Source organism: Meriones unguiculatus, chromosome 8 (genome assembly GCF_030254825.1).
Source record: "Meriones unguiculatus strain TT.TT164.6M chromosome 8, Bangor_MerUng_6.1, whole genome shotgun sequence".
Lineage (NCBI taxonomy): Eukaryota > Metazoa > Chordata > Mammalia > Rodentia > Muridae > Meriones > Meriones unguiculatus.
In genome coordinates, this window is record NC_083356.1 from 36,622,128 (window position 1) to 36,634,523 (window position 12,396).

The 12,396-nt window shown below is 37.1% G+C and overlaps 1 protein-coding gene across 11 annotated transcripts in view; it reads left to right on the forward strand.

Moving 5' to 3' along the window:
- Positions 1 to 12,396, forward strand: part of Cyrib (CYFIP related Rac1 interactor B) — a 126,498-nt gene that overhangs the window by 113,174 nt on the left and 928 nt on the right. For all 11 annotated transcript variants that reach the window (XM_060389359.1, XM_021645407.2, XM_021645403.2 and 8 more), the window contains 6 exons: positions 1,019 to 1,155; positions 2,445 to 2,522; positions 4,812 to 4,928; positions 5,874 to 5,953; positions 6,977 to 7,103; positions 8,240 to 8,310. In XM_060389359.1, the coding sequence (XP_060245342.1) occupies positions 1,019 to 1,155; positions 2,445 to 2,522; positions 4,812 to 4,928; positions 5,874 to 5,953; positions 6,977 to 7,103; positions 8,240 to 8,310 (610 nt within the window). The remainder of the gene's footprint in view (positions 1 to 1,018; positions 1,156 to 2,444; positions 2,523 to 4,811; positions 4,929 to 5,873; positions 5,954 to 6,976; positions 7,104 to 8,239; positions 8,311 to 12,396) is intronic.

Here is a 12,396-nt window from a genome sequence, read left to right on the forward strand (position 1 = left end):
TTTAGGGCCTAGAGAGATGACTCGATAGTTAAGAGCATTTGTTCTTGCAGAGGATCTGGGTTCGATTCCTAGCACCAATGTGTTAGCTCAAAACCATCTGTAACTCCATTTCCAGGGGAACCAACCTCTGTGGGCACCATGCATGCATGCATGTAGCACACATATATTCAGGCAAACACATACATAAAAATAAATAAGTCTTTTTAAAAAATGTTTATTTGTGTCACAAAACAGTTGTGAAAGTCAGATTACAATAGTTGGTGTTTGAGAATGGTAGTATGGCATATGGTGAGAATAGATGACTGTTGTCTCTAAAGAACTCTTTGCAGGGCCTTCCTCTTTCCACCATCTCATTGTTCCCCTTTGTGTTCTAGCTCAACAGCTTTCTAAGCTGGGTAATGACATCATCAAATTGCCATATTAAAAACTTAACCTCACATGCAGTATAAAGACTGCATGAATGTGAGGTTTTGTGTGCCTTATAAGGTATAAGAGTGGATGAGAAGATCAAGTAAGGGGAAAACAACTCTTTTTTGGGGGAGTGGTGAGAGGGATACTAATTTTCTCCATATTCATTCCACCTATATGTTAATATCACTAGAAAGTAAAGTTTGGGAGCATTAAGAACAGGTGAAAATTGGCTGTGACAGGTTGTTAAAGAAAAAAATTAGTATTTGCCTTCATTTGATGAAGTTTGAGGCTTAATTTCAGCGTTTTGTATGCTCAGCATGCTAGGGCTATAGACAAGGGATGTAGAGGGCAGTTTAACCTGTGCTCTGGGTGTAGGTCAGATTCGTGCTCTGCATTGCTTTGAATCTGAGTTTATGGTAGAATTGGTTCTTTTAAGGTTTTTATTAAATTAAATATTAAAGAAGTAAACAGTTTTACGTGTATGCAGCATTAACAGTGACAAGGTTTATGGTTGTCTTTGTTAGACAGGGGTTGGGGGGTGTATGTATATCTGAATGTTGCCTGGGAATTGAACTCTCTGATATCTTCTTCATCTTCCTTGCCACAGAAGCAGCATTAAGAGGCCTTCTGGGAGCCTTGACTAGTACGCCATACTCCCCTACCCAGCATCTAGAGCGAGAGCAGGCTCTTGCTAAACAGTTTGCAGAGATTCTTCACTTCACACTCCGGTTTGATGAACTCAAGGTAGAGTCTGCTGGTACAATTTTTATAAAAATTGTTTTTTCACTTAGTAGTAAGAGGAGGAGCCTGTTAACCTGTATATAAATGATATCTACCCAACTGGAGAGCTAGATTTAAAATGGAAGCCAGCCAAGTACCCAGGAGTCATTGTTCACTGTAGCTCAGTGAATTTGTGAACACAGGTAATCCTGAGCTCTTTTTCTAATGGTTTGTTTTTCTCTTTGTCCACTTTATTTCAAACTTTTTAAATACGAAACAATTTTTTCTCTACCCCTCCTTTCCTTTTCCCCCTTTGCTCATATCATTTCACTTTTTATAGTATTTACACCTCTAAATCCCGAGTTGTTGTATGGAGCAAGTCTAAAAAAAAAGCTTGTTTTTGTTGTTTTGTTTTTTTTGAGACAGGGTTTTTCTTTGTAGCTTTGGCTTTCTTAGAACTCACTCTGTACACTAGACTGGCCTTGAACGCATAGAGATCCGCTTGCCTCTGCCTCCTGAGTGCTGGGATTAAAGGCATACACCTTCACCACTTGGCATGCACTATATTTTTTATCTGAAATCCTGAGTTATCAAAGGTCTCATAATTTGAACTCAGGTCTTCAGATAAAAAAATACAAGACCTTTGATTTTTTTTCAGGATTTTGAGTACCATTTTTAGGAAATGAGAGAGTTGTATTTGTAACTGTTACTTAATATTGTATTATAGACAACTTTTAATTACTATTAATACTTTGGGCACAAGGGATTTGTATTTAAATATTTAGTCTGTTGGAGAAATGCCCCATAGACCATATATGCATTCTTTTGTTCAAAGCAAGTACCCTTATATTTGTTTTTGTTTGTTTGTTTATTTGTTTGGTTTTGTAATATCAGTGTTTTCAATAAACAAGCACTTAAGTTATTAACTAAAATTATTGGAAAGGAGGAATGCATAATGCCCACAATTGAAAAACAGTCTGTGGTTTCATAGTTAGCAGGAATGTTTCTGTATGTGGTAGCACACATCTTTATTCCCAGCACTTGGGGAAGGCAGAAGACCAAAAGGTCTCTGTGAGTTCAAGGTCAGTGAGGAATATGTAGTAAGACCTTGACTTTAAGGGAAAAAATATACTGAAAATTTCAAAAGTACTACAAGCTTTCGTGAGAATGCCAGATAGTTGTTAAAGCTAGCTGAGAATGTTCGGTTACCAGTACAACCTATAGTAGATTTCACCTCTCTTATAGTAGCATTTGTTATAGAACAGTTGTCTTTCATACCCAAGTGTTCTTTCACACATGTTCTCCCTCTTTAGATGACAAATCCTGCCATACAAAATGATTTCAGCTACTATAGAAGAACGTTGAGTCGTATGAGAATTAATAATGTCCCGGTAAGCTTATGCTTTGAATTAGGTTAGTGGTGGTAGAAATAAATTGATTTTATTCTTCCCTTTGTTTGTTCATATATTCACTCATCAAATGGGTTTTTTGTTTGTCTTGTTTTGTTTCTTTGAGACAGGGTCTCTACATAGCAGTGGTTGGCCTAAAACTCACTGAAATCTACTAGCCTCAGCCTCCAGAGTGCTGGGGTTAAAGGCATGTGCCCCACACCCAGCTTATTCAGAAGTTAAAGCTAGTAATTTTCAGTAACCATAGCTGTAGGAAAAGAGCAAACCATATACCATGCATTCTTTTTCCACTGTTTTTGGTTTGTTTGTTTTTGTTTTCGCCCACCTGCATGCCCACTCCCTTACAGGGTCTTTTTGTGTAGCCTTGCTTGTCCTTGAACTTGCTCTGTAGACTCGGCTGGCCTGGAAGTCAGAGATGCCCCTGCCCCTGCCTCCTGACTGCTGGGATGAAGTGCTCTTTTTCCACTGTTTTTAATTCCTACAACCACTTCAGTAAAATTGTTTTGACTTTATAACAGTCATACTTCTAAAATCTCTTTGTATATTAACTGAACAGAAATTTTTGCATGAATGGTGAATCCTGAAGAAAATTGACTCAGAATGAGAAAATTAACTGACAATGAAAGAGACATGCTTGGGGTCATCTGCCTCATGCTGATGAGAAAATAATTTCTGGGCCTACACCTTGGCAGAATAGCTTCTTCCCTGGTTCTTTAGAGCTGCTAATCTCTTCCTATCCTCCGAAAGTGTTCAGTAATTTTTCTACTTTTATGAAATTATCTTTGTGTTTAGGGGACCCATATTATGGTAATTGGTATCAAAATGGGAGAAATCACAGCACAACTTTATGTTCATGTTAATGGTTTCAGATAGATATACTGGAGCTGCGTAAAGAGTGATAAAGGGTCAGAGAGAATTTTTCTTGAGGTTGCAAAGGCAGCATTTACTTACGTATTTTTTGATAGTTTAAAAAAATCCTTATGAAGTGGTGGTTGTAAAATGAACACCAGTTTGGAAGTAAAGGGTTTCTCTGTTCTTTACAACTGCTTGGATTTATGCGGACCACTTAGAATAAAGCTGATCATAGGGTCTGTTTTTGTTTTCTTAATTCCCACCTGGTAAATAAAAACAACACTCAGTTCTTTGCCTGCTTTTCCATCTCTACTCAAGAAGCAAGGGCATTAGAGAGATCTTCAAACTGTCTTACATGCTCAGTAATTAATATAAAGTCAGTAGTTCTCAGTGAGATCACTCAGATCATTGCCTCATATCCCTTCTTTTTCTGTTCACCTCAGGGCCCATTTCCCCCTCTTTTAGTTACTTTGTAGCAGCATAACTTCTTTCCTGATGGTTTGGAACTGTATGCCTACTATTATGGGTTGTTGTTGTTGTTTGTTGTTTTTTAAGATGTTTACTTGGTACTCCTTTTAGTACTCTAAATATCTCCCTATTTGTAAGGAAAAAGCTAACTTAAAGTAGCATTTAATTAAGGCCTTCTACAGGCTCCACTACTACTTTAATTTTCATTAGTTTCTGTCTCCTTTTGCACTGAACATGTCAAAATGTGCTGTGCTAAGTCATTTTAAAAGTGTATTTTCCCTCTGCTAATAGAAATATCTTGTTCATACACACACACACATACATACATTTATACATACATACATACGTACATAAAAACCCAGGTCTTCATCAGTCCTCCTCATCTTCTAGTTTAAGGTCCTCTCCCTTCTATTATTGCCTATATTTTGATAATGGGTGGATCCTTTTGTGTTCATACTGAAGACAGGGTGTAATTTTATAATCATCCTTTTCGTCTTCCAGAGCCTTTTGAATAGTGTCTTGTGTAGTAAGATGTCCTACCAGTGTATTATAGTTCCATAATACCACATAATATGCTTGATAGAAAGTTGTTCTTTTAAAAAAAATGCTTACTATTATATTTGTATTATAATATCTTTATTTTACATTTAAAAAAATAATATGAATATGAGTGCTCTGTTTTTCTGTATATCTGAATGACAGAAGAGGGCATCAGATCCCATTATAGATGGTTCTGAGCCACCATGTGGTTGCTGGAAATTGAATTCAGGACCTCTGGAAGAAGAGCTAGTGCTCTTAACCACTGAGCCATCTCTCTAGCTCCCATCAGTCTCTTTATTTTTAAAGAGTATTTAAGTGGTATTTGTATAGGAAGGTCTGAACTTAATTTTAAAGGTATTTACTAGATTGGTTTAATAATTTGTGAGTTAATGTCAAGTGATTTCCACACAGGCAGAAGGAGAAAATGAAGTAAATAATGAATTGGCAAATCGAATGTCTTTGTTTTATGCTGAGGCCACCCCGATGCTGAAAACCTTAAGTGATGCAACAACAAAATTTGTATCAGAGGTGAGTTGGTGGGGACCCTTCTCTGATGATGATGATGTTCCACTCACTGCAGATGTAGTGACCGCCACAGTGCTGTGATTCAAAAAAAAAAAAAACAAAAAAAAAAACCTTAGACTGGCACCCCAAAATGAGACCTGCACGGGCACAACTGCCCACGTGCTTGCAGTCATTCTGGAGGTACTTTAAGCACTGCCATGATTACCTGCCCTTAGTGAGCTCTGAAAGGGAGGCCTTTTCTCTTGTCTTCTCTGTTAGTAATGACACTGGTATAAGCAAAAATCTCAGGGATGATCATTTTAAGTTCTTTTCTCATTGCTTTTATCTGCTCCACAGTTCATCTGCTGTATATCATGCGTATGAAATCTTAACCCCTGCACCTGCTACATAATCCAGATTAGACTGCTACTCTTTTACCTATTCTTATTTCTACTGTTGTTACACTCTGTGTTTCTCATGTCGTGGAGAGATGGCCTGCCATTGAGTCTGATGATATGAGTTCGATTCCTAGGACTCACATAGTAGGAGAGACAGACTACCTAACACAAGTTGTTCTTCTCTGACCTCCACACATGCACTGTGATACAAGAGAGTACCTATATACCCTAAGTAAGATGTAGTGAAATAAATAAAATAAAATTTCCAGGATCTTTAGGATAACCTCCCTATCTGAGACTCATCTCCTGTATTTGAAAGGTTGTGCTTATTCTTGCTCAGCCAACAGTAATCTCTTTTCAGAGCAGCAGGGTCTTGTCTGTTTTGTGCTCTATCCCCCCTGGTCATGGAGCAGTGATGGAGCAGTGATTAGAATCATGATCATTGTCTGGAAAATTACAAATAGAAGCCACATCATTTCCTGGTTTGGGGGAATTCTATTAAGTTTTAAATTATTAAGGAATAATTTTTTTTCACTTTAACTTGCTTCCTTTGTTCTCTGTACATTTACAGAATAAAAATTTACCAATAGAAAATACCACAGATTGTTTAAGCACCATGGCAAGTGTATGCAGAGTCATGCTGGAGACACCGTGAGTATTAGCTGATCTTTTTCACCTCAACAACATTGAGGAAATTGACTGGTATTTCAAAACCTATCTAAATACAAATATGTCTGTGTAGAAAGTGAAAAGAAGTTCATCCTAGCCATCATGTGTTAAATGTATTAACAAAGTCAAACTCTTTTGGTAGCTTATCATATTTCTTTTTAAAGAAAAGAGTTGGACTCTGGGTACCTCAATAAGTTTATTCCTATCAGAACAGGAATTTCATGAATTTGGGGGTCCAGGAAAGATTCCTTTCACAGGGCTATAATTATATTCCATTTGCCACATTCCCTCACACTATTAGTTTTGTCCTTGTTCCCTTATAAACTGGCATTGTGATACATAAGGTTTATTTTCCCATCAACACCAGAAAGAATGTGTCTTGGATTCTTGATAAGATATGGTTTTTACTAGAGAACTTTTGGTTTTGTGTCACTCATTTCCCAAAGTGCTCTTTATACACTGTGTTATTGATGGACTCACCGAGCTGGAGGAAAAACACCTTCCACTCTTTTCTCCTGTGTAAGGGAATGGGGTCCAGGGAAATGAAGGGTTACATAGTGCCAAGCCACTCCCTGCTGGATCACAGTGTTCCAGTTCAGAGAGCTCTATTTCCTTTATTCTGAGAGAGAGAATATGATCAAATCTTGTAGTATAATAGAGTTTAGATAAGAGACCCATAAAATAGCAAACCTGCTTGCTCCATTGAGCTACTGACTTTTCTCAAGTTGCTAAGCACGCATCCCCAAACTCCTATTCAAGGGCTACTTTTGCTTTCTCTGAAATTGTAGAAGTAGTCTAATGTCCTGGTGGGTATAAATGTGAGGACCATAGTATGTGGGGTGGTAAGTCCTTACCATGTCCATTTTCTCTTCTTAGGGTCCTTGTGGAGAAGGGATAATGTTGGCATTCCTTTCAGAGATCAAAGTAGTCAGTATCGAGTACAGGTCTAACCAGTTCATTGTACTTTGTGATGTGCCTTACAAAAACAAATCTTTTGCCCTCTAGGGAATACAGAAGCAGATTTACCAATGAAGAAACAGTATCATTCTGCTTGAGGGTAATGGTGGGTGTCATAATACTTTATGACCACGTCCATCCAGTGGGAGCATTTGCCAAAACTTCCAAAATTGATGTAAGTTATCTATTGCTCTGTGAGATTGCAAACTGTTCTCTTAAGTGGAAATCATAAAGTTTTATTTAAAGGTAGCAGACTAGACTCAGACTTGATCACAGTTTGTGATACATTTGGAATTCTTTCTTCTACACTGTCCAGTATTTCTGGTTGCTAGCCAATATGCAGGTGTGTTATGTGATTGAATGGTAATGGTGAATATTTCTTTGTAGTATCTATACTAATTATATAAATTTCCTTATCAGCCTAGAATGGAAGTTGCTATTAGAAATGAAGTGGTTTTTTGCATTTCTCTGGTCATTCTTGAACATCAGAGTTCTAACTAATATTTGGTAGGGATTATTTAATCATTACTACTTCAGGATCTTAGCATTTTAGATACCAATTATGGATTGCTAGCTTTCATATATATCTGTTTTATATAAAGAAAAATAAGTTAACATTAGCTTACTTGTGTGGTAACCAGGTGCCAGAATTTTTACTTTGTTTCCATGTGCCTGTGAACATAACTGTGGGATTTTTTTCTTCTCTAGAGCAGCTTCACTTTAGGAGGTCAAGTAATGGAATTGCTAGGAAGTGGTAGACGGCAAGACTAAATCCACATCTCTTCTTTCAAATCTATGCTGCCATGCTTTTCAGACACCCAGGCTGATCTTGAAATACCATCTTCACTGAGTTTTTCTCACTATGAGTAGCCTATAGAAGTCTTTACTGCCTGTGCAGTCAGTTAGTTTTACCTGAATCATCTGGACTTCAGGACTCTAGCTCCCTTCTCAGCTTCACAGGGTTCCTGTCCTCTGCTTGTCACAGGCTACCTGGCAAATTCCTCTTTCCTGGAGCAGTTCTATTCTCTTCTTGAAACTAGAATGTAGATCTTTTTCAGAATGTATTCCCTTAGCTCATTACTGTGAATGGAACTTCACTTTGACTGATTTCATTCCCAGAAAGTTTTGCCTCACTGAGAGACTGAAAATAATAGCATAAGCCAACTCCACCCCCAAGAATAAATAAGTCAGCGTTTCTAGTATATGGTCTCTTCAGTTCTGTAGTTAAGGTTCCAATTTCAATTTTGCCTTTTTGAAATGAATGTTAATTAAAAAGCAGATATTTACTTTTTCTTTTTCTTTTCTCCTCAGATGAAAGGTTGTATCAAAGTTCTTAAGGACCAACCTCCTAATAGTGTAGAAGGTCTTCTCAATGCTCTCAGGTGTGTATATGTACCTAAGTATGACAAAAAAAATGTATTATTAAATGTTTGAGTGGCACCTAAAAGATACTTCAGTAATGTTCAAGGCAGAAATTTTGCTGATTGGGGTTCCTAGTGGGTTTTTCCTTACACATGGAGAAAATCATAGCTCATTCTAATCATTAGCATGTTGATACAACAGTACAAAGTTCTATGGTAGTTCTTTTCCTCTTGAGTAGTAGCCTAGTAACATATCTGAGTTCATGATCCCATGTCTGTGTTATCTTTGTTTTGAAGAGTCATTATTGATGTAATTTCTGAAAATTCAACTTTGCTGCATGACATCTTTTTAAGTGTTCATTATCATGCTTTATAACATCCTGGCACAGAATCAACTTAAAACAATTTTGCAACCTAGAAGCTAATTTTCTATACTTGGTTATTTGAGGTTTAAGCAAAAAACAGTAAGAACATAGAAATATTTATGTAGTAATGTTTATATCATAGAGCAAAATGTCAGTTTACTTCAGCTGAGTGAAGCCTTCACATGAGTATTATAGGAAGTGCTGTGTAAGCAGTTTCTGACTGTGTACAGAAAAACTAAAATGAACATTAGAATGATAAAAACTATCAGTCTTTTATAGCCACACATCCAGTGTTTTGAAATTTTCTTCTTACTTTTGCAGTGCAAAGTACATTTTAATTTTAGCTATGTAAGGCATGGGCCTTTTTGTGTCCTTTCTGAGTAGTGTTTGTGTCTCAGTGTGCCTGGTTTTTTATTGTCTAATCTTTTTTCCCCAAAGGGTCAGTCTCTGCAGTCAACAGTTGTCAGGAAATCTATTGTGAGGTGTATTGTTAAAATTTAGGAATAAATAGCATGATGGCACATACCTTTTAAATCCCAGAGGCCAACCTGGTTTACTTACTGAGAGCCTATTTAAAAAATCCAAAACAACTTTAAGGTAAAGAAGCTTGAGGGTTTTAGTATTTGTTGTGTTGCCTTAAAGGAAGCATGCTAAAAGGTTTGTTGAAAACTCCTGAAGTGCAGTGCTGCTTTTAGAACATACAGGAGGGATTAGTTCAGTTTTTGTTGTTGTTGTTTTATTTTGTTTTGTTTTGCTTTCTTAGTATTAGAGCAAAGCAGGGCCAGTAGTATTGAATACAGGACTGATGTGAAGTGTTTTCCACAGGATGTAGTGCTGAGGAAAACAGAAGTATCCTGTTAGTTTTATTAAGTTGTAAGGAAAACTTTTGAACTGATTTGTTCATAGTAATCTTATTCTGTGTCTGGCTCTCACTTTTTATTTGGGGGTTTGTAATGCTTTATAGAAGTAATGTACACCATTTCTTTTCACCACATATTTTCAGTGCAGTCTTGACTATGAGACTTCTCATTGCATCTGCATTCTTATCACATGAACTCTGGAAGTAGTGCAGGTTCCAAAGAACTGGAGATGATGCAGGGTTTCATTTCTGAAATTTTATGTCCTTTATGATAACTCAGTCTTTGGTTCATTATGTACTGAACTTGGGTGTGCTTCAGAATAGATGATTGTAAAAACATGCAGAGTTCCAGGTCACTACCTCTAGAGTCTCTTTCCTTAGACCTGAGTTGAGACCCAGGCTCTCTCATTTTAAATAAATACCCTGGCTAATACTTTTTAAATGATTGCTGAAATTAAGAAAGCATAGCCTACTATACTTTTTCTCATAGCAACCAAAAACAAAGAAACTTCTTGCAAAATTAATGACCATAAGATTTTGAATGGAATTATCTTTGTGCATATGTTTTGAGTTATTTATGCACTACCTCCAACTTATAGTGTGCGAAAAAAGAGGAAGCAGTGAGTCATGTATTTTATAGAGATCTGGGACTGAATCTCTTTAGTCACTAGAAGGAACTGGAGTTGTAAATTCAAGTATTTGCTTCTTTGCTGAATGTCAGTAAGGGCAGCAGTTGTTTTCCAGTAGAGAAGTCACATACACTTGAAAGGGGACTTGGGTTTTGTGCACAAAGGAGAATAAATCATATATTCCATATGGTTTTCTCATACACAGTCAGTGCTGTTGCTTTTGCTGACTAGGAGTGATGATGTAGCACCTCTGTCCTGGCTGTGGAGGGTAGGATGCTGGAACTGCCAGGGGCACAGCCACCTCCCTCAGAGACAGTCCCAGGGGTGTAAATATTCTTTGACTCTTGTGTGACTATTCTGTAGTCGAGACTTAACTATCCATTTTTCCTTAGTTATTTTTAGTAAAGGAGAGGGGGGAAAAAGCCAAAGAAATGGATGACGTCTATTTTCTGATATTGAGTAGGATATTGTGTGGCCATATATGCTATGCCAGTCTAAAACATGACAGTTAAATCTTTGCCCATTTCTACCATTTCACTAAATATTCCTCTTTAGCAGTGGTTCTCAACCTATGTGTTGGCAACCCCTTTGGTAAACCTTTTATATCCAAAAATATTTGCATTATGATTCATAACAGTAGCAAAATTACAGTTATGAAGTAACAATGAAAATAATTTTATGGTTGGGGTTACTACAACATGAGCAGCTGTATTAAAGGATCTCAACCACTGTGTTAAGGTGGTTGTTCTATGGATGTTTTCCAGCTTTGCAACCTAACTTGTCTCCAGTTACGTACTGAACACCCAGTATGTACCAGGCACTCCAGTGTTGCTTCATGAGAACAGTCTGGAAGTCACTGTTGAAAAACCTAGAATATAGTTCACATCAGATGGTCTCTCTTCAGCTTTACAAAGAGTACAGATAGGATCTTCACTTTTAGAGCTTATTTGAAATAAACTGAACAGTTGTTTAAATTTATTTAACATATTTATCTGTAAACATATGTACAATGATCTAGTCTTTGAAAATTATATGTGAGGGGCTGGAGAGATGTCTGAGCAGTTAGAAGCACTGGCTTCTTTTCCAGAGGTACTGAGTTTTCCCAGCAACCACATGGTGGCTCACAATTGCCTGTAATGCAATCTTATGCCCTCTTCTGGCGTGCAGGCATACATGCAGATAGACCTCTCGTAGACATAAAATAAATAAATCTTAAAAAAAAAGAAAAGAAAATTATCTGTGAAATATTTATAAGCCAAATCAACCCCTTTGAATTATCTTCAGAATACATTCCACATCTAAGCATGGCAAACCTCTGTCTGCTGCTTCTAATCTTATCTAACTTTAGATATCTCCTGGACTCCTCACTAGTGGCTTCTTGATTGACAATCCTGTAGCTTTCTCCAGTACTCAGCATCCTGTCACTCTTTCTTAAAGGCTTTCATTGCACTTGACCTCCACATCCCTCCCTCTGGTCTCCATGCCTCCTGAGCTTTTTCTTATACTTTACTCCCAAGCCTTCTGTAAGGAGAGTGCCTGGTTTTTCTTCTTCTGTCAGCTAGTATCTCCTGAAAGACATTAGAGACTTGCTTGCTGCTGTTGTATTATTTAAAGGAATCCAGTGTTTAATTTTAAAATGCCTATTTCTAGAGTGTTTCATTTTATTGAATTAATTTTGAGTTTGGATTTACATTCTTGTCCAAAATGTACCTATCTGGAAATAAGGGACTTAGAGGATGTGAATATTTCAGGGTACTGTCTTCATACCACACAGTTGTCAGGGGGCAGAGTGAGTAAATAATTTAGACTTTGAAGGCTGTTTTCTAGAATAGCTACTTAAGTCTTCCATTGTGCCAGGAAGATAACCTGGGTAATATATACATTAACCAACCTTTTACTTTCCAATGCAACTTTTTAAAATGTTTTTAGTTTTTCAGACTTAAATACATGCATACAGTTGTTATGTCCACTCCCCACTCTTCCCCGTCCAATACAGCTTTTATGTGTGAACATTAAATTTTGAATTTTATATGCTAATACTGAAAATTGCCTATCATTTTGTTTGTTTTTCCTCTCTCAGTGATCCAAAGTCTAAACAGAGTTATATGTACTAAATTCACATGCCATGCAAAAATAGGTGGTGGGCTGCATCTGGCTCAGGAACCATAGTTTGCCAGCATGTGAGATAGATTTGTCATTTTTCCATTAACGAGGAGTAGTTAATTGTTTATTTCAGAGTTTGGTTAATCATTTT